Raw genomic sequence first — 22,878 nt, forward strand, 5'->3', positions numbered from 1 at the left:
TTCAGGCCTGTGTGTAGATGACAGCAGAGCAAAAAACTGAATTTCCCCACAAGGATTAATAAAGTATTTTGTCTTCTTCCTCATTTATTCACTTAGTAGTCAGAGAGTAGTTAACATCTAAATAGAGTTTATCAGATAAACTATTAAATTCAATAGTTTATAATCAGTTAAAAATACCCACCATGTCTAAGTGTTGAAACTAGCCTACTTCAAGCTAATATCTAAACTGTTACCTCCACTGTGACACATGACATACATTTATTTTGAAGGGTTGACCTAACTTCCTCTACACTCCGGTTGTATTGTTTGTAACTGACGCATCCAGCTTCGGTCTATCCAGGTTCGACCCTCCTGCCAAGCGACCGTCTGTTCCTGCGGGGGTTTTATTTGTCTGGATTTTCTTGCTTAAGCCCAAATATTTTTTTATTTGATCACTTATTTAAGGATTTATTCTGTTGTTCACTGATCAAGATGGGCTGTGCTGGATTCACCTGTTCCAAACAATCCCTGTGCGCGCTCAACATCCTCTATGTTGTGAGTACCCACAACTGCAGAATGTACCATATGGATTATTATACTCCCGCTTTTATCAACAGACACAGTGTTTTATCCGTCCTGTAGATACAATAAAGGAAACGTCTTACTGTAAACGGCACACTGATGCGGTCAGACGCTGCTTTAATGAATTATTCACGGTGATATTACACACTAAGTGTATCCATCATTACAAATGATTCAGAAAGAACACTGTCTTAAAAAGCAGCCTGTTGTCTTTTTTTGTTGGCCTATTGTCCAATCCAGCTTTTAAGCTTCAAATGTTATTTCTTCCCGTCGCTGTTTATGGCATTGCAGAGGACGTCCTGTCTTTGTGTGTTTGCCTGCAACCTCAGATAGCTCATCGCTCCTTTCTCAGCCTTAACTATAGGTGGGTGTATGACTGCTGCAGGTTCCAACACAATTCTACTATTTTATCATAATACAAAATCTCTCCCTGGATATGGATCCTTGCAATCATTTTAGAGGGTCACTCCGCCGATTTTATAGGTGGAGACTACTACTGAGCCTGTAAAAACAGTTGTATTGTGTTTTCTGCTGATTTGGAGATTTGAATGGAAAATAATTGATGATGTCATAACGATGTAATTGGTGTTATCAGTCTGCAGCAACTTCTTGAAAGCCTAATACCAAAGCAATACTAAACTGCTATAGTGTCATAATACAGGATAAGTTCACATTTTTTCAAGTGCTTATATGCTCATATGTGCATTAACAGAGTTACTGGCTGCTGTAATTATTCCACACAGGCTGTGAAGAGATCCCCTCATAAAGCAATATCAATGCCAGAGATGGAGGATACAATCCACAGATCTCCTTTTATGCAAAAATGCTTTGTAAAGTTAGTTGAAGCTAATGTGGGATTTCCGATATTTTTGCAAGCTGCTGTGTTTTTATTACAACGTTCTTTCTCGTGTTACCATCTCTCCATTGCAGCTGAGCAAGACAACATTGTCTGGAGAAACACAAAGAGGGCATTTTGTGTTAAAAAGAATCTATAGTTATGTAATGATAGCATTAACTCAACTTAAAATGGTGTCAGCCTGAGGACAAAGTCATACACAGATCAATTTTTGAAAGCCTGCACCTGCCCATACCTGTAAAGCTCATTCATTATCAATTCATTCATTAGTCATTAGCCCCTTTTACACCGCAGGAACTTTTAGCCTATCATTACCCGGGATTTTGGTAAACCTTGGCACGTTTCCACCAAAATTACCCGCGGAAAAAACTATCCCTCAACATCAAACTTTCCCTGAAAAAAAGTACCTACTAGGGGGATAGGAATTTTCAGTTACCTGGAATTCTTGAGGGGTGAGGCTGTTTAATGAAGAACGCTGATTGGTGGAACACACACACTTGCAGCATTCCGCACTTCCTGGCACGGACGTTGCAAACTTTAGTTAATTTCTACAAGCTTCACTTCGTTTGTATTTTGATTAAGGATGGGTACCTAAACCAGGTATTTAATTAGCCCCGTGGCTAAATTATCAAAGACCGTAGTATTGATAAGCGCTAACAGTATCGGTTCTTTTGTGCTGAACTCCTGCACATACACTCACATCCACACACACACGCCTACACAACAGGGTAACCGGAACAGCCGAGCGGAAAACAAAGTGACGATAACTCACACTCTCATAAGTTGTCGGCAGCTACACTCGTTACTGTAAGTGACATTAAACCTTAGCGAGTAAGAAGCCAATACTTTATCAATACATGTGTTCAGCAAGCATGAACATGTAAACATGCAGACAGTGATATTCAATATGCTCCCCAGTCTCTCATCCACTGACACTAACGTTATGTCTTACACAAGGACAACACGCTAGTTCGGCTGATAGCAAATTGTTAGGCCTACTAATAAGCTCAGATGACAGCTGTCTGTATGTAGACTAACTTAGTTTGACACTTATCTTAAAATGCTTTTAAACTTAGCTGCTGGCTGAGACAAACAGCCCTAACTCTATTACACCAGCATGTAACCAGCCAAGCTGGCAGAGCCAAATACAGGGCACACGCCGAATCATCTATGTCATCAGCCTGATTTGAATAGGCCTAAATTTTCCCGCAACTTTGAGGTGCGGTGGAAACGCAGACCACAGATTACCAGGAATTCTTTTACCCAGGTACATAAATTCCTGGTAATAAAAGTTCCTGGAAATGTTGGTGTGAAAGGGGGCTATTAAATCCAAGTCAAAGCCACACCCGCCCACACCCATTTATATAAGGCCCGCAACCCGACCTGCACCCCTGATGATGCCGGGATGGCGAGAACATTCAATCACTGTCACATTAGGAAACATTTTAGCATGCCCCTTCCCCCACCATAGTATCTCAAAAGGATCCTCCTTGGGTGTCTTTAACTCAGTGTAGGCTGCCACCTTAGTGTTGTCAGATGGGAAATGAAAGAATATTGTACTGTCGCTTTAAAATTATTGGATTTTGACCCAAACTATCATATGTACTAAAACAACTTGAAAAATCACAAGCTACGACAGTGCATTTAAAAACGAAGTTATTCTATGTGCATGAAACTGCAATAACCCAAGGAATAAACACAGAGGCTCTGCCATTTAAATGAAACAGCTGCTTTATTCATTGTCACACTTAAACACACCCACCCACCCAGTCAGTTGCACCTCTTTGCACAGCCACTGCTTCTGTGCTCAACTATCAAAATAAAAACATCGGAACTACAAACTACATGCAGAACTACCTCAACAGGAGTAATTGAACTTTAACATTGAACTCGTTACACGTGATTATTACCACTAGTAATAATTAGGGATAGTGCCCTGCACGGGCCTATTATCTGGGCCGGGCCCGACCCTGGCCCGAGGGGGTGGAGCCCCAGCCCGACAGGTTTTCAGAATTCTCATGCCCGAACCCGAAAAAAAGCCCGATTTTTTTTTTTTTTTTAAACCTCCCATAACAACATGTAGGCTGTTAATGTTGCAGACATTATAATAGTTTAATTGGGGTTTCTAGCATGATATTAAGCTATATTCATTATATTTTGATTGAAAGGATAAAGTTAAATATGAATTTATTGAACTTAATGACTGTATTCTCCTATTTAGTGAAAATTGTCAACTGTTACTGCGCACTGTTGCAGTTGCATTGCGCACAGTTACTTCAAAAACAAAATAATCAATTAAACAACCCCCAAAATGCTTCAGACACTTTTCTAAATAATCTTAATATTGAAAGGAAACGAAATATACCCAGATAAGGTCGGAGGTCTATATGTGCAGTTATAGACCTCCAACCTTATCTAAGCACTTTTAATGGCATAAGTGGGTATATTTCGTTTCCTTTCAATATTAAGATTATTTAGAAAAGTGTTTGAAGCATTTTCGGGGCTGTTTAATTGATTATTTTGTTTTTTGAAGTGACTGTGCGTGATGGAACTGCAGCGCCTGATATTGCAAATTGTAGGTGGCAGGTCTTATATTATTATATTATTAACAAATAAACACGTCTATCCAAGCCTAAGCTACAAACACGAACAAAACAAACCTTATCACAATGTTTATGAATGGGATCAGTAAAATATTGTAGCGACCCTGCAGTGAATGTTCTGTTGTAACGTCAATGTTCTGTGAGCGGGGTGCGAGGATGAGGGCTGTGTGAGTGCGCGTGCTTGTTTGTGTGGAGCGAGCTGGAGGAGAGAGCAGCAGTGCATGGTTCGATTTAACGTTACAGCAAAGTCCTTGTTTTGTGGTTGTTTTGGCGTGGTTACGGCCAACAGTAACCTGTACTGTTCAGTAACAAACGGTGGTTTGCCGAATAACCGCGTCATCCTTCCGCCGTGCAGCGGAGAGGGAGAGGCACATCGGCTGCTGCGTTCAAGTGTTGCCGTTAAAAACAAACACACACCTCTCTAATTGGCAGGTTAAAAAAAAAAGCCCGGCCCGTGTCCGAGGTAATGATGTGGTAATTGGCCCGAAGCCCAGCCCTCGGGCTATCGGGCCGTTGGGCCCCTCGGGCCTCGGGCTCCAGCGCAGGGTTCTAATACTGATACTGGCATGGGTATGGGGCTGATACTGCTCTCATATAGTACACGTATTCGTACTCGCAAAAATTTGTCGATGCCACACTCCGATACCACTTTTATCAGATTCGTCTCTAGGGGGAGATATCGAGCCAGAGTCAGCGTATTAGGACTAGGAGCGAGTAAGACTGGCGGCAATAGCAAGCACGCATCATGTCAGCAGTGTGGACATATTTCAAGATAAGGGACGATGACAGAAGCAGGGCAGACTGCAAGTTATGTGCTGCTAAGGTGTCCAGGGGAGGAAAGGGGAGTACGTCGTTTAATACCAGCAACTTGATAAAACATCTGAAGACCCATCATAACCCTGAGTACACAGAATTTTGGAAAAGCGAGCAAATACGGCAAGAGACAATCCACGGGCAGTTAAAATAACAGAGGCTCTAACTCATTTTATTGCTCTGGATGACCAGCCACTGTCGGTTGTAGAAGATGTGGAATTTTGCCATCTACTCGGTACACTTGAGCCACGTTATGAGATTCCTAGCCGCCCCTACATCATGGATGTTATGCTGCTTAAAGTGTTTGAGGAGGTAAAAAAACACATTAGTGGCCTGGTGCATGGAGTTTCAGCCTTCAGTTTTACAACAGACATTTGGATGAGCAGTGTCTGCCCAATGTCTTGATTGATGTGCAGTTCACTCGCCATCAAGTCACACTACATGCAAAGCCGTTCCGGGCTCACACACCAGCCAAGCCATCGCGGACGCTTTCGATAGCATGCTTCAGACCTGGGGTATTCCAAAGACGTGAGTCCACGTAGTGCTCCGAGACAACGCAAGAAATATTTATGAATGGCCTTTGATTTAAATAGCCTCCAGTGGTTTGTGCGTCTCTATTGGTATTTACAATGCCTTTTTGGATCCCTTTAAGGTTCTTAATTGCAACAGTTAAATTACCCAGCCCTTCGGATTCAGATGGCAGATATGTGCAACATCCCTCTCCCACAATGGCGCACACTCCTCCTTGGGAAGCTGTCAATGCATCTAATGCAACACGATTATCAATGGCAAATTGACGCAACAACGCAAGCTCATTAATAGATTGAAAGCCTAAAATTGTTGCATTAGCCACTAACGCCAGGTCATGTCGTGTAAGTGCTATGAGATAATGGTTAGCATACTGTAACTCTGTATTCCAAAATTTAGATTTAAAGACTAGTTGGGAGTGTGTAAAGATCTGATGATCATTTGATAAGGCATAGTATTGGCTTGACAAATCCACTGAACTCATGTTTTTTTAGATGTATGTATCCCGTGACTTCAGATAGGTCTCTTTTAGATCTCTGAATTTGTGTGATTTAGAAGGAATTCAACTGGTTCCACAACATAAATTACATCATTTAAGACACACAGTGCACATCTTCCTTTAAATGATGGTGATACTTCTCTCAATCCGAGATTGATGTTGATACTACATTCTGAGATGATGCGGCCTTGGCTCTGGTGGCATGAATCCATTGTGGCTGGCCCTTGACCTTGATCGCCGTTCTGGTCATCAGTAGGACTTGCATCGGTGGGCCGTAGCGCAGTTCTCCTTCTGTGGCTTTTAGGCTGCGAACCAAAATGTAGTCTCCTGGTTGAAAAGCGTGTGTGGGCTTATCAGCTGGGGAGGGAAGAGAATCTACCACCTGCTGACACAAGGGACAATAAATGTTTAACATAAGTATGTTGCATTTCTTGTAATTGGGTTAAGTCCATGGCTGGTTTCATGTTCAACTGTGCCCCTAAAAGAGAGGGACGGGCCATTAGTACTTCATGTGGTGACACACCGGTAGTGGTGTTAGGCATTGCTCTAATTGACAAGAGAGTTAGAGGTAATACTTTAAGCCAATTCATTTGTCTAGATTGATGAATTTTCATCAGTTTGTCTTTTATTGTCCTATTTGTACGTTCTACTTGTCCAAGGCTCTGTGGGTGATATGTGATGTCAAAAGTCCAATTTATTCCCAAAGCTAAGGCCAATTGCCTAGTTACTTGAGATGTAAAGGGTGTACCATTATCTGAATCAATGCCTAAAGGTATCCCATACCTTGGAATAATATGTTCCATTAAGCATTTGACTACTGTTTGTGCATTTTCTTTCCTAGTAGGAAATGCTTCAGGCCATTTGGAAAATCTATCCACATTACCAAAAGATATGAATAACCTTTACATTTGGCATATGCGTAAAATCTATTTGCAATGACTGAAAAGGTCTTTCAGGTTTGGGCAAATGGTCGTGTTTAGGCGGATTTACACATGGATTACAACGGGCACAGATCAAACATCTCTGACGTGCTGACGTATTGCGGTAAGCGAGTTATGTCATTTCCGGTGTTTCTTTGACAGCATCTCTGTACTGCTCTGGCGAATTCTAGTAGCCTGTTTTCCCACTTCAGTTGCTTTAACGTTGCTTTAACGTCTACTTCAAGTCTTAACCCACACTAGTTCTGTTTAAGCACTTATAGCTCTCCTCCTTTCTATGACTTTCTCGCTAATCTCTTAGCTGTTGTTTGCACGTTACTAGCCTTGGTAGCTACATTAGCTTTACAGTTAGCGATGGCTTCTCCCTCTGCTCTTTCTTGCTCGGTGTGCCAAATGTTCAGTTATGCCTCTGCCTCCTTTAGCGACAGTGGTAATTGTAATAAGTGTAGCTTATTTGCTGCGTTGGAGGCGAGGCTTAGTGAATTAGAAACATGGCTCCGCACCATGGAAAACCATTCAGTAGCTGCGGTAGTTAGCCAGCCCCCTGTAGCCGGTGCGGAGCCACATAGCATAGCCTTAGCCTCTGCTAACTGTCCTCCGGTAACTCCCGTTCAGCTGGGAGGTTGGGTTATGTTTCGCCAGAAGCACAGCTTCAAGCCGAAGCCCACGGCTCACCACCAGCCTGTTCACGTTTCCAACCGCTTTTCCCCACTCAGCGACACACCCGCTGAGGATAAAACTCTGGTTATTGGCAGCTCTATTCTGAGAAACGTGAAGTTAGCAACACCAGCGGCCATAGTCAAATGTATCCCTGGGGCCAGAGCGGGCGACATCGAATCTAATTTAAAACTGCTGGCTAAAGCTAAACGTAGATTCAGTAAGATTGTTATTCACGTCGGCGTCAATGACACCCGGTCACGCCAATCGGAGGTCACTAAAATTAATATTGCCTCGGTGTGTGAATATGCAAAAACGATGTCGGACTCGTAGTTTTCTCTGGACCCTCCCAAATCTGACCAGTGATGACATGTTTAGCCGCATGTCATCATTTAATCGCTGGCTGTCCAGGTGGTGTCCAGCAAACGATGCGGGTTTCGTTAATAATTGGCAAACTTTCTGGGGAAAACCTGGTCTTATTAGGAGAGACGGCATTCATCCCACTTTGGATGGAGCTGCTCTCATTTCTAGGAACCTGGCAAACTTTATTAGTAATTTAAATCCCTGACAACCCAGAGTTGAGACCAGGACTCAGAGTCGCAGTCCTATACGCCTCTCTGAGCTTCTAGTTCAGTTACCCAGCCATAGTTTTCATAGTTTTATACAAACGGTGTCTGTCCCCCGACCATATAAATTATTGAAATCTAAAATTAAACAAAGAGGAGTTGTGCATAACAACCTCATAAAAATTAAAACCTCTTCTGTGACAGAAAGACAAAACAGGAGAATTAAATGCGGACTGTTAAATATCAGGTCTCTATCGTCTAAAGCAGTGTTAGTAAACGAATTAATATCAGATAATCATATTGATTTACTCAGTCTCACTGAAACCTGGCTGTGTCAAGATGAATATGTCAGTCTAAATGAGTCCACTCCTCCCAGTCATAATAATACCCACATTCCTCGAGGCAGCGGCCGAGGAGGGGGAGTTGCAGCCATTTTTAACTCTAGCCTGTTAATCAGCCCTAAACCTAAACTAGATTATAATTCATTTGAAAGCCTCGTTCTTAGTCTTTTACATCCGACCTGGAAAACCTCGCAGCCACTTTTATTTGTTATAGTGTACCGTGCTCCTGGCCCGTATTCTGAATTTGTATCTGAATTCTCAGAGTTTTTATCCAGTTTAGTTCTTAAATCAGATAAAGTTATTATTGTAGGTGATTTTAACATTCATGTCGACGTTGATAATGACTCCCTGGCTACTGCGTTTATCTCATTATTAGACTCCATTGGCTTCAGTCAGGGTGTACATGAACCTACTCATTGTTTTAACCATACCCTCGATCTAGTTCAGACGTATGGAATTGAAATTGATAATCTAAAAGTCTTTCCACAGAATCCCTCGCTATCGGATCATTATCTGATTACTTTTGATTTCTTTTTACTCGATTACACGCCACTCAGCAACAGTTACTATACTAGATGTTTATCAGATAGTGCTGTCGCAAAATTTAAGGAAAAGATTACTCGTCATTAAACGTCATTAAATTCAATACCAAGTCCCTCAGTAACAGAGGTTTGCCGTACCAACTTTGATCATTTTGTCGATAGCGCTGTAGGCTTGCTGCGAACAACACTTGACTCTGTAGCTCCTCTTAAAATGAAGTTAAAAAAGCAAAGAAAGTTCGCTCCTTGGTATAACTCTCAAACCCGTAAGTTAAAACAAATATCGCGAAAATTTGAAAGGAATTGGCGATTAACCAAACTGGAAGAATCTCGTTTAATCTGGACAGACAGTCTCAAAACTTATAAGAGGGCCTCCGCAATGCCAGAGCAAACTATTACTCAGCATTAATAGAAGACAATAAGAACAACCCCAGGTTTCTTTTCAGCACTGTAGCCAGGCTGACTGAGAGTCAGAGCTCTATTGAGCCTTGTATTCCTTTAGCCCTTAGCAGTAATGATTTTATGAGCTTTTTTAATGACAAAATTCTAACTATTAGAGGCAAAATTCATGACCTCCTGCCCTCAGATAGTACCTATCTAACCTCAAACACAGCTGTAAAACCTAATATATATTTAGATTGCTTCTCCCCAATTTCTCTTCAAGAATTGACTGCATTGATTTCTTCATCTAAATCATCAACGTGTCTCTTAGACCCCATCCCAACTAGGCTACTTAAGGAGGTCTTTCCTTTAGTTAACACTCATATATTAGATATGATCAATATATCCTTATTAACAGGCTATGTACCACAGTCTTTTAAGGTAGCTGTAATTAAACCTCTACTAAAAAAGCCCACCCTGGATCCAGAGGTGTTAGCCAACTATAGACCAATATCTAATCTTCCCTTTATGTCAAAGATCCTTGAGAAAGTAGTCGCAGACCAGCTGTGTGATTTTCTCCATGACAATAATCTATTTGAGGAATTTCAGTCAGGATTTAGAGTGCATCATAGCACTGAGACAGCACTAGTTAAAATTACAAATGACCTTCTGATTGCTTCAGACAAAGGACTTGTCTCTGTACTTGTTTTATTAGATCTTAGTGCGGCGCGGGGGCGTTACCGGGGGGGGCAGGGGTGGGCAGTGCCCACCCACGGACACGCTCTGCCCACCCAAGGAAAACTGGATGTAGTACTGACGGCAGTCTGGGCACCGCGTATGGTATCCCATTCATATAGTACTGTGATGTCAGCGGACACTGCCGTGGACTCTACCGCGTCCTACAGCACACACTGTCAGCTCAGTCCCCACGGAGCAGCCCCTCCCAGCAGGGAGATGTTAACCCCTCGGCGTCCAGGGTGCGAATGAATCGCGCATGTGCCAAAGCGCAACTCGCAGACACCGTCAGTAGTTCAGACAGTACTTGACGTTTGTCCTGCTGCTCTTCATTTATTACTCGTCTGCCTCGCCATCTAGTTTCAGTCACGTCAGCGATCTATTTGCCCTAGCACTACCACCGTCTCCTACTTTTGCCTCTCGTACCGGACTATTATCATTCATCTCACTCATCTTGTACTTTTTGTCTGTCATCTGTGTGTCGTGTCCTCTGTTGTGTGTTGTGCTACGTGTTAGCAAGACTTAGCAGTTACCTGCCTTTGGCGGGTAGCTCCTCTCAGTCAAATAAGCACATACTGCCAGAAAGAGAGATGCATAGGTGGCTCATAAAGAAGCAAGCAGCTTCCACGCCCGGTGATGTGCGGCCGGCAGACGCATCATGTCCCGGTGGCAGCTCTGTCCCTCTGCCGGCGGCGTCTGAAAGCGTCCCTCCTGTTCTTCCCATCCAGTCCTCTGACTCTGGCCCTGCTGTGTGTGCTCCTCCAGACTTAAACTTGGATCGCCCATCACAACCTATTCTGAATACGTACCCCAGACGGCCGTTTGGGAAAACATTAAGGTGCTTTAATGCAGCCTGGTACCAAACCCGACCATGGCTGGAATACTCTGTGATGCGCGATGCCAGTTTTTGTTTTGCTTGTTGCAAATTTAGCTCCAATAAAGACCGCGAGGACATATTTACCATGCGTGGATACAAAAATTGTAAAAAAGCACTTGAAAAAGACGGAGGCTTTTTCAAACATGCATCAGGCACCGCACATACCAGAGCTATGATGGCATGGCAGGAGCATAAGCAGCGGTCAGAGACTGGTGACACTATTGCGCATCTGCTGGGTCAAACCCAAGTTGAAAAGAACAGGTACTATGTGAAAAGCATGGGTGAAGTCATTCAGTTTCTCACAATTAATGAGCTTGCTCTGCGTGGGCACTATCATGAGGGTGGGGATGAGGAGGGACTGGTGAATAAGCTCTTTGATTATACACTGAAAAAAGATCCCAAACTTGCTGACATCACAAAATGCATCCCTGATAACGCTAAATACACATCAAATGTCATTCAAAATGAAATAATTGCAACATTGGCAAAAATGGTGTTGGATGATATCAGGACCAGATATGAAAACTCTGACTCTCCAGGGTTCTGTGTCAAAAGTGACGGCACCAGGGACCGCTGCATCATTGAAAATTAATCCATTGTGCTAAGATTTGTCCGTGACTCTATCCCAGAAGAGCACCTGATCGGCTTGGTGGAACTGGGTCAGCTTGATGCTGAATATGTGAGCACCCAACTGCTCTCTCATCTTTCTGACCTGTCATATAATGCTGATAACATAGTGTCTCAATGCTATGATGGTGCTGCGGTCATGTCTGGAGTGAGGGGTGGGGTGCAGGCCCTCCTTCAACAAAAGCTTAGCAGGGACATTCCTTATGTTCACTGCTTCAATCACCAGCTGCATTTGGCAGTTATTCATGCAATGCAAGCTGAGCCTTCAGCTAAGAGGTTTTGATTGGTCCAGCTCACTGAAAGCATTTTGTCATAAACATTATGTTACACACACATACAATGCACCAACACTGAAAAGATTGCTGGAAATTCGCTGGACCAGTCACTATGAGGTCACTAAGTCCATTGTGAACAACGAGGACATCATCAGGAGACTCCTGTCTGAAGTGGCAGAGGATGACACTGCACCCTTGGACATTTGTACAGAGGCAAGTGGTCTCCTGGCCCAGCTTGAGAGGCAGAGCTTCTTTGCAACTGCAAAATTCCTCCTTCATGTGCTTGGTGCACTGACATCAGCAAACTCAATCCTACAGTCACAAACTGTGGATCTGTGCACTGCATGTGAGGTTGTGACAGCTTCACTGGGCACATTGAAGGAGATGAGAAGTGATTCCTTCTGGGAGGAGCATTTCTCTCAGTGTGGAAGTACCAATCCACCTAAAAGGAGACGGATAGTTAGCTCACAGCTTGATGGTGCCATAGTTTCATCCACATTAGGACATGGCGGAGCTGATGCTCAAACTCACCCTAACCTGGCCTTTAAAAGGGCAATGTTCAACATTCTGGACAGGGCCATTGTTGAGATGGAGACAAGATTCTCTCAAAAGAATGTTGACTTAATGAAAGCCACATCCTCTCTCCTTCCTAAGACAGCCGCTTTCCTTGACCCCCACCTCCTGAAGCCACTTCAGGTGCTTGCACGCACAGAGCAAAGTAGCCTGAGCCTGCAAAATGAAATTGTGGTTGCAAGACCAATGTTAATGGATAAACTGCCAACTGATGTGAAAGCTCTTTTTCAACATTAACCCGCATTCTCACTCCTCTCCGCAGAACAATGCTGCATTCACGGAAGAGAGATTTAGTCATTTTGGCCCATGAGAAAGAAATTACAAGGAATCTTGACATGAATAGATTTGTGACAGAATTTGCCAAGAGCAGCCGCAGACTTGTCCTGTAGATGGTGTCTGGGATAACAAGGATATCCCAGAGGATAAGGATAACCTAACCTGTGCCTTATTACCTGCACATCTTATTGTGTTCTAAGTTAACCTTTGTTTGTCACCTGCATGTCCGTACTGTTCAGTTATGGATATGTTCTAAGTTTTAACCTTTGTTTGTGTTGTTACCTCCTCTTTCACCTTAAAAAAAACCAAAACAAAAAAAAAAAAAAAAAACATTGTCACCTGCATGTCCATACTGTTCATTTATGGATGTGTTCTAAGTTTTAACCTTTGTTTGTGCTGTTACCTCCTCTTTCAAATTAAAAAAAAAAACAAAAACAAAAACAAAAAAAAAAAAAATTGTCCATACTGTTCAGTTAAGGATGTGTTCTAAGTCAAATAAAATCAAATCAACTTTTATTTGTTTAGCCCAAATCACAACAACAGTTATCTCAATTAAGGAGAAAACAAAACATGTTTTAAGGTGCAGTAGCCCTACGCTGGATTTCGACCTACTTGAGCATTGTAGCACTTTTTTTTGCCCCCCCGGTAAGACTAATGCCCACCCACACCTGACATCCTGGTAACACCACTGGTGCGGCGTTTGACACAATTGACCATCAAATTCTACTGCAGAGACTGGATCACTTAATTGGCCTAAAAGGTTCTGCACTGAGCTGGTTTAAATCTTATTTATCTGATCGTTTTCAGTTTGTTCACATTCATAATGAATCGTCCTTACGTACCAAAGTTTGTTTTGGAGTTCCGCAAGGTTCTGTGCTCGGACCAATCCTATTTACTCTATATATGCTTCCTTTAGGTAACATCATTAGAAATCACTCTATAAATTTCCATTGTTATGCGGATGATACACAGTTGTATTTATCGATGAAGCCAGAAGAAAGTAATCAATTAACTAAACTCCATAACTGCCTTAAAGACATGAGCACCAATTTCCTGATGTTAAATTCAGACAAAACTGAAGTTATTGTTCTTGGCCCCAAACAACTCAGAGACTCTTTATCAGATGATATAGTTTCTCTAGATGGCATTGCTCTGGCCTCTAGCACTACCGTAAGAAACCTCGGGGTAATATTTGATCAAGATTTGTCTTTTAATTCTCATTTAAAACAAACCTCACGGACTACATTTTTTCATCTGCGTAATATTGCGAAAATTAGGCCTATCCTGACCCGAAAAGATGCAGAAAAATTGGTCCACGCTTTTGTTACCTCAAGGCTGGATTACTGTAACTCTCTATTTTCAGGTAGCTCTAGTAAGTCCTTAAAAACTCTCCAGCTAATTCAGAATGCAGCAGCACGTGTACTAACAGGAACTAAGAAACGAGATCATATTTCTCCTGTTATAGCTTCTCTGCACTGGCTTCCTGTGAAATCCAGAACTGAATTTAAAATCCTACTGTTAACTTATAAAGCTCTAAATGGTCAAGCTCCGTCATATCTTAGAGAGCTCATAGTGCCTTATTATCCCACCAGAACTCTGCGCTCTGAGAACGCAGGGTTACTCGTGGTCCCTAAAGTCTCCAAAAGTAGATCAGGAGCCAGAGCCTTTAGCTATCAGGCTCCTCTCCTGTGGAATCATCTTCCTGTTACGGTCCGGGAGGCAGACACTGTCTTCACATTTAAGACTAGACTTAAGACTTTCCTCTTTGATAAAGCTTATAGTTAGGGCTGGCTCAGGCTTGCCCTGTACCAGCCCCTAGTTAGGCTGACTTAGGCCTAGTCTGCCGGAGGACCCCCTATAATACACCGGGCACCTTCTCTCCTTCTCTCTCTCTCTCTCTCTCTCTCTCTCTCGTATTCTATTACTGCATCTTGCTAACTCGGCTATTCTGGATGTCACTAACTCGGCTTCTTCTCCGGAGCCTTTGTGCTCCACTGTCTCTCAGATTAACTCATATCGCAGCGGTGCCTGGACAGCGTGACGTGTGTGGTTGTGCTGCTGTCGTGGTCCTGCCAGATGCCTCCTGCTGCTGCCATCATTAGTCATTAGTCATACTTCTACTGTTATTATACACATATGACTATTGTCACACATGTATACTGCCAGATATTAATACATACTTTCAACATATTGTACCACAGTAGCCAGAACTATAACTATAATATTATTACTTTCAATAATGTTGTTGTAAGCTACTGTCATTACCTGCATCTCTCTCTCTCTCTCTCTCTCTTTCTCAGTCTCATTGTGTCATGTGGATTACTGTTAATTTGTTATGCTGATCTGTTCTGTACGACATCTATTGCACGTCTGTCCGTCCTGGAAGAGGGATCCCTCCTCAGTTGCTCTTCCTGAGGTTTCTACCGTTTTTTTTTCCCCGTTAAAGGGGTTTTTTTGGGGAGTTTTTCCTTTTCCGCTGCGAGGGTCATAAGGACAGAGGGATGCCGTATGCTGTAAAGCCCTGTGAGGCAAATTGTGATTTGTGATATTGGGCTTTATAAATAAAATTGAATTGAATTGAATTGAATAAATCTTCTGACTTGTTTTTCCAACCCTATTGCAAAAAACAATCTCGAAATGTAGTCTGTCACTGCCTTGTAATTAACATGTGTTGCATCATGTACGTAGGAGATAAGAGAATCATATGCCAATTTGGGTAAAACTATGCATTTATCTCTAAATTTCCATCGACCATCAACATCTTTGTAGCATTCTTTTTTCTGCCAAAGTCTTATTTCAGCTTCAGGAGTTTGCTTCTGAAAATTACTCAAATCATTTATAGTAAAAGGTGGGTCAGAAATTTGTACGGCAACCACCATATTATCCAACCAAGGTGGAAATGGGGTGTTTATGGCTGCTTCTTTAGCATATTGATCAGCTAAGTTGTTGCCTTTTGCTACGTCTGAGTTTGCTTTTGAATGTGCTGTGCATTTTTCTATAGTAATTCGGGCTGGTAACATCATGGCTGACAGTAAGTTTTTTACTAACTCAGCATGTTGAATGGGTTTTCCTGCAGTTGTAACGAAACCCTGATTTTCCCATATTTTGCTAAAATCATGCGCAACTGAAAAAGCATATTTGGAATCTGTATAAATGGTGACTGCTTTATCTTCTGCAATTAAACATGCCCTAGATAATGCTATCTATCACTGGTAGTCTGTAGGCTTCCACACATTGATCTTGGTCATCCACAATTGCATAACCTGATTAATGTAGTTTTATCATCAGGGCGCATGGAGGATCCGTCACAATATAAAATAAAGTTACAATTTTCTATCGGCGTTTGTTGTAAATCAGTTCTTATGCTTGACGTAGAATTTATCAATTCCATACAATCATGTGTACAGTCTTCATTTTCTTGTTCTCCACCATGCAATAATGATTTCAAATGAATAGCGGGATTCATATGAGTTGTTGAAATAGTGAGATTTTGGGTACCTGTTAAAATATGTTCAGAATTACTTCGCCGTGGACTTGTCATATGTTGTGTGGTTATGTTAAGAAGAATGATGTTAATAGTGCGTGTCGTTTGAAGCGTCAATGGATGTCCTAAAACTATGGTTTGTGATTTTTCCACCATTATAGCAGCTGCGACAGCTCGCAAACATGGGACCATGCCTTGAACAATCAATGGTAAAGATTTGGAGTAATGCCACTGGTCTTAACCTGTCACCATGCGTCGGAGCCAAAACAGCAGAAGCATCAAGTCAATTTTTTGCAACGTAAAGGTGAAAGAGCAGTTTGTAGTCTGGCAGTCTCAAAGCTGGTGCGGTGCAGAGGAGGTATTTGATGTGGCGAAAAGCTTGTTTCATTTCATCAGTCCACTGAACATTGTCCAACGTGCCCTTTACAGTTGCTTTTCGCAAAATGGAGTCATACGTTGCATATTCTGCAAGCCATGCTCGACAATAATTCACAAGACCCAAAAAGGATAAGAGTTCTGTCTTTGTTTGAGGTCTTTTGATGTCTTTGATTGCCTCCACTCTTTCTGGTGATAGGTACCAGCAGCCATCTTTTAGCACACATCCCAGGTAGTTGACAGATGGTTGACAAAATTGGAGTTTAGCAAGGGACGCTCTGTGTCCGCCAGTAGCGAGGTATGTCAGGAGGGCAAGAGAGTCTTCAATACAATCAGACTCTGTCGGTGAAGCCACCAGGATGTCGTCCACATACTGTAATTGCGTTGACGGTCTGGGTAAGGTTAATTGAGCCAGGTGCATATTAACTGCAGCAGAATACACAGCGGCACAATCAACAAAGCCCATTGGTAATCTGCGCCACACATATTGTTCATTCTTATAAGTAAAGGCAAACAAGTCTTGTGTGTCCTCATGTACTGGAATTGAAAAATACGCCGAACAAAGATCCAATAGTGTATAATATTTGGAGTCTGCTGGCAGCGCTGCTAAGATGGAGTTTGTATCAGGTACAAGTGGAGCTATGGGAAAGACTGCCTCATTAACCTTCCTTAAATCCTGTGTGAATCGATATTTATTTGATCCGGGTTTTAAAATTGGATCTGTAGGAGTGTTATTTTGTGATCACCACTTGACAATTACGCCTTGCTGTAACAAGCTTTCAATAACTGGTCGAATTCCATCCTCCTTTTCTTTGGACAAAGGATATTGCTTCACATACACCGGATATTTATTAGGGTTAATTTTAGCTTGGTAGGGTGTAACATTCAACAGTCCTACATGATTAGCATGCAATGCCCATAATTCTGTGGGAACCAAAGCTAATATCGAGGGAGGTTTAAATGAAATATCGGTAATCTTTTTGACGTGAAGATGTGGTTTATTATCATTTTGGAAGATTTTGATGAAAAAATGTGACGGTTCAAGTCCATATGACCAGATAATGTCATTTTTATTTTGATCCTTATTATCTGGAATCCTATGAAGATAAACTTTATGAGATTCTAGCAAAGGTACAATGTCTATGAAATCTGTGTGAACAGTACAAACAAAAGGTTCAGTGTCTTCAGAAGTGTTTTTCCATAATAAAAAGAGCCCATGTGGCGATATATAAAGGCACTGGGGAATTTCTTACATTTCAATTTAGTCAGTTTGTTTATTAGAAAATGGTGGATCGACCAGTTTCATGTTTAACATTTTAGCAGCAGCAGCATGACATGAGGCCAATTTCTTAAGTCCTTCCATGTTAAATAACTTGGATAAAAAAATCGACATTTGTCAAAATGGAGGTAGACTAATGAGACACGCCCATTGTGTGACAAAATAGTTGATACATTGTATTTGCAGGAATAAGAAGCTCAATCCCGTCAGATGAGCAAGAAATGGTTGCATTAAGTTTACTCAACAAATCACGTCCCAGTAAGGACATGGGAGATGTTGTGCTCACCACAAATGAATGCTGTAATTTTATGTCTTCCAGATCCACTTGTAATGGGATAGATAAGAATTCAGTTTGTGGGACACCACTAATACCGACAGACTGGACAAATGTTTTACTCAAAGGACATTTTAAATCTTTTTGTCTTAAGCGTGAAATAGTTGCTCCAGTGTCCACTAGAAATGGAATTCTTTTTCCTGAAATTTGTAAACTTAATTGTGGTATTTCTGCAGGTTTATTAGAAATGTCAAATTGTGGAGCATTAATTATGAGTTTGATGTTACCATCCATGTCCCCCTGTCGGTATCCCTATTTATTTCCATAACATATTTACTGGTCTATTTTCAGTAGGTAATTGAGATTGTTGATCATTACCTAATGTGGCCTGTTGTACGTTAGTCTGAGAGGTAAATGAAGCTCTAGGTTGTACATGAGCATAAGGTTGCCTTTGAAGTCCACCCGTCATTTGATATTCCTCCTGCCTCTTTATTATACAATCTCTAGCCCAGTGTCCTGCTCTTAAGCAATAGTGACACCTGTCTATGTCTACCATGGGTCTGCGGCTCCTTTTTCCTCGACTAAAACCTCAACTTCTTTGGGAGGGGCAGCTGTAGCCTATTTTAGGTGTGGGGGCCTCACTTTGACCTGGGCTCCCGTACATCCTATTTCTGTCCCTACCTCTCGGTGGGATTTGTTGAAAAAGCACAGTGTTGTTATCATCCATCTCAGACGTGCTTTCTGACCCTTGAAATTTAGATTTGACTATTGTAACAATCCGACAGCATCTAATTCTCTTATCTTCTTTAGCAATGCATTTGGACTAAGTGAATAAATTTCACGTGTGGATAACTTTAAAGTGTGAGCAGCATTTGATCTAGACCATTTAAAAACATTGATATAAAAAATGGATACTCTTCCTCTTCTTTTTCTAGTTTAGCTTGTTCCTTCCAGTATCTCTTAAATCTGGATGCATATTCATACATTTGTTCATTAGGTTTGCGTTTACAATTTAAAACTTGAGATATGTCTCTATCATGTGCTGCATTCTTTTTCAAAAATTCTGTCAGTTGTGTCAAGTGAGTTTCCTTATGAGTTCGATCCAACCAGGGATATTTTTTGTTTACACGTTTCATCTTCTATCGGACCATCATATTCATAACTAAGAGTATCACATTCATCAACCAATGTCTCTACTTTAATATTGGGCATTAGGGTAGTTAAAATGTAGCGTACATCCTTTCCAGACAATGAACTGTGGAGTAGTGCCGATCTCCACCAGTTTATAAATCTGTGTGGGTTATTTAAAGGTGAAGGAGCATCTTGTGTGATACATGATATTTCTATGAGTCAATGGTTTATCCATTACTCCATCATCGAAGGTTACTAACGGTGTCATAAACTTTATGTCTGTTTCGTCCGCTTTGCTTTGTTCATTCAGTAGACAGGTAATCAGATCATGTACTTTTCCACATCTAGTTTAGATATGCTCGAAATTATGGCCTGTGTGTGTTTTTTTTCTGTTGGCGCATTAAAGTCCAATTTCACGTTATTATCCCTTTGATAACGTTTGGTCGCTGATTGAAAACTATCAGTCATAACTTTAGACATTGCATTCAATTCAACATCATGTCCCTTTTATATTAAATCCAGTATTCTTTCAAATTCTCTTCCCATGCATTTCATAACATATTTAATCTGTTCAGCAAAAAGTTGATCTTTATCTGTCTTGTATTTTCTTTCTAAAGAATCAAAAGCTTTCTGACAATTTTGCAGCCAGGCTTGAGTACACTGCTTTTGCCAAACCTTAATTTGTACAGATATATTATCAACATCAGGAAACATAAGTGTGGGAATAATTTTGACAATATCTCTACTAGATTTCGTCTTTGCATGCCTCATGCTGGAATAAGCCAGTAAACAATCATATTTCTCATCTGATTCATATGCAGGAGGCTCAGTGAGTGTAGGGAGAGATTGATAAAGAGTGGCATGCTGGACAGCAGTGTGTGTTGGTTCAGGTTTCACTGTCTCTTGTGTCATGAAAGACAACTTTTTAATCTTTTTCTTTTCTATCTTCTGTACATTACCCGGCCACTGTTCACTCATCAGTTCCCAGACTCAAAATACATCACACATATAACTTTTGTCCCAGTTTGGATTTGGAACTGCAGTATTGTCAATCAAATATTCACGAATTCCATCTAATTTGGATTTAGCTAAACTTCCATCTCTAGGATATCTATTGTCTGTCCACTCAGATATATTAGAAAGGGTTCAACATTATAAAATCCTAGTTTAGTTTGCATCCATTCTCCCTGTGTCATCTGCTCAAGGGCTTTGGTTGGGATATTCTTCAAATGGGGGTTCATTTTCAGTAATTTTTTCATATCATTATGCTCCTTTTTTGGTAAGTCCTGCTCTGATCTGTTCTTAATTTGTATTGTTTTACATTGTGATGCTTTACTCCCTTTATGTCCCATGGTTAAACTTCATATGTTAATAACACAAATATACATGCATTCGCATATTGAGGAAGAACTCGTTCATAAATTGTTCGTAAACAGGAATTAACAATTTAAACATAAATGAATAATTTGTGTTGTTTTAATTTCATGGACTAGGCTTAAGTCTGCTATGTGTCAATGCTGCTCAATCGATCGAGACCAGAGTTGGGTAAGGGTTACTTTAAAAGTAATCAGTGTACTTTACTGCGTTACTTTTTAAAAAAGTAACCAGTTACTTTACTTTGTTACTCCCTGAGTAAAGTAACTCAAGTACTTTTAAAGTACTTCCAACGTTACTCCCTGAGAAAAGTAACTCAAGCACTTTTAAAGTACTTTTGAGTATTCTACATTTCCTATTGGGCAATGGACCACAGGGCACTAAGCCTACATTTTTTGTCTCCAAAATTAAAGTTATGGACAACTTGCCCTTCACTGAGATCCAATTCTCCCATCACAGCCATCACTTTGACCAGTAGAAACACAGAACAATCTGCTGCCATAGACAACTGTATGACAACACCCCAGCGTTTTTAATATTTCCTCTAGGGATACTACCACACAGAGTAAAAGGGGGAAATGATGGTGTGAAACAGCAGAGGCACTTTTTCAACCTGCTGAGTACTGTCATTAGCATCAAGCTAGCAAACAATGTTACATCCTTACAGAGAGACTGCAGAGGCTACCAGCTTCATTTGAAACAGACTACATTATAGACGGTCCGTCATTTATTAATCCCTCTGTATCTTTATATATTTACTTTTTATCCTCTCCCGTTGTCTTTTATAAAGTTAACACATTGCACCGTCATTTCAAACTCAACACTTCCTGAATTTCTTTCAAATTAAAAGCCCTTATAACCTCGGCTGAGAGAATCCCTCCATTTTCTAAATGGGCTTTTATTCTGAAACATTTGTAGGAACTTGGTTGTGGAGGATACAGTAGCTTAAATGTTTACATACGGTACTTCAAATGGAGCTCCTGCCATCTGCTGATGCTTTTAGGTGACTACAACAACATTTCGGCTGGCACATGAACAGACACAGTGACTCAAATAATAGTAAAAGTAATAAAAATAGGACAAGAATAACCTGATGACATCACACACGCCTTGAAAGACAACCGGGGATAATTGGTGAGTACCATCGTGTAGTGTGTCATGTCTGTTGGCCAAGTCACGGCACGAGTTTATAACTCCACAATCGTGTAATGTGACGTCGTGACTTTCAAAACGGGAAGAAAAGTCGTGTAGTGTGTACCAGGCATAATGCAACTCCTGAGTCTGACCTGTCTGTCAGCGAGTCCTCCTCCACCTTTTTTTAGACTCCACCGTAGACAATGGCAGCATTTCTTCTACCATGTAGCGAGCCACAAGCTTCATGACTTCTTTCGGACTGACAGGTTTAACGTTATCTCCGTTATTAGAACCAAAAGACAGTCGTTGCTGTTTTGGAGCTGAAGGACCAGCGTTCTAAAAGTAATGGAAGTAACTGATGGCTTGTTTGAAAATGTACTCAAGTATTTGATTACTCAAACAGCAAACTAACGCGTTAGGTTACTCGTTATCGCAAAAAGTTATCAAAGTACTCTGGCCGCCAAGCAGTCCGTCTGTTCAAGGTAACAATTTCCACCAGTCACACCACAATACACGGAACATCACGTATCTGCCTATTTGGTGAGCATGCCCATGTGGCAATGCTGATACACAGCAGTACAGAGCCTTTCAGAATAAATCAGTTATAAGTAATGCAAGTAATTTCTCAGAATCATCCACAGAACTACTCAGGTACTTTTTAGGTGCGCCTTAAAGGTAAGCAGAAAAGCTCCATATATGAAAGATGAAGAAAAAATTCTGCTTACCTTTAAAAGTGCACCTTGATGTTTTGTGACGCCATTGAGAGTAGGTGTTTCTGTGATGATCTGGAGAATGCAAGGATGAGGTCGATCACGGACTTCTTTCTTAATGCACGTTTATTACGAGCTCGGCTCAACATTGGCTACATGCAGAAGCTATGTGTGATACATAAACAGAAAGAGACACAGCTTATATACTAGGATAGTAGCACATGTGCTGTTACCTACATGGTGCTTTGCCAAATTTAACTTGGCCTTCGGCCAGCTAAAATTAGTCTAACTTGTCCATCTAGCATTTCTGACATCATGATTCTCAGGAGTTCTTTGATCTAGTATCCATTGGTCACTGAAGATGTAAAAATGCATACTAACAGTGTCCCTCATGTAGTCTCTAAAGTATCTCCAGTCTCAGGCTGTGTGGAATTATAATCCTATTGTCTCTCAACAACAGTCCATTTGCCAC

At 41.2% G+C, this 22,878-nt stretch overlaps 1 protein-coding gene across 5 annotated transcripts in view; it reads left to right on the forward strand.

Moving 5' to 3' along the window:
• Nucleotides 1-307: 307 nt before the first annotated feature.
• Nucleotides 308-22,878, forward strand: part of tspan13b (tetraspanin 13b) — a 91,866-nt gene continuing 69,295 nt past the window's right edge. For all 5 annotated transcript variants that reach the window (XR_007451418.1, XR_007451417.1, XR_007451419.1 and 2 more), the window contains exon 1: nucleotides 308-534. Coding sequence is in view for 2 of the 5 variants with exons in the window: in XM_049601662.1 (XP_049457619.1) it covers nucleotides 472-534 (63 nt within the window). In the remaining 3 variants the exon portion in view is untranslated. The remainder of the gene's footprint in view (nucleotides 535-22,878) is intronic.

This window comes from Epinephelus fuscoguttatus, linkage group LG17 (genome assembly GCF_011397635.1).
Source record: "Epinephelus fuscoguttatus linkage group LG17, E.fuscoguttatus.final_Chr_v1".
Classification (NCBI taxonomy): domain Eukaryota; kingdom Metazoa; phylum Chordata; class Actinopteri; order Perciformes; family Serranidae; genus Epinephelus; species Epinephelus fuscoguttatus.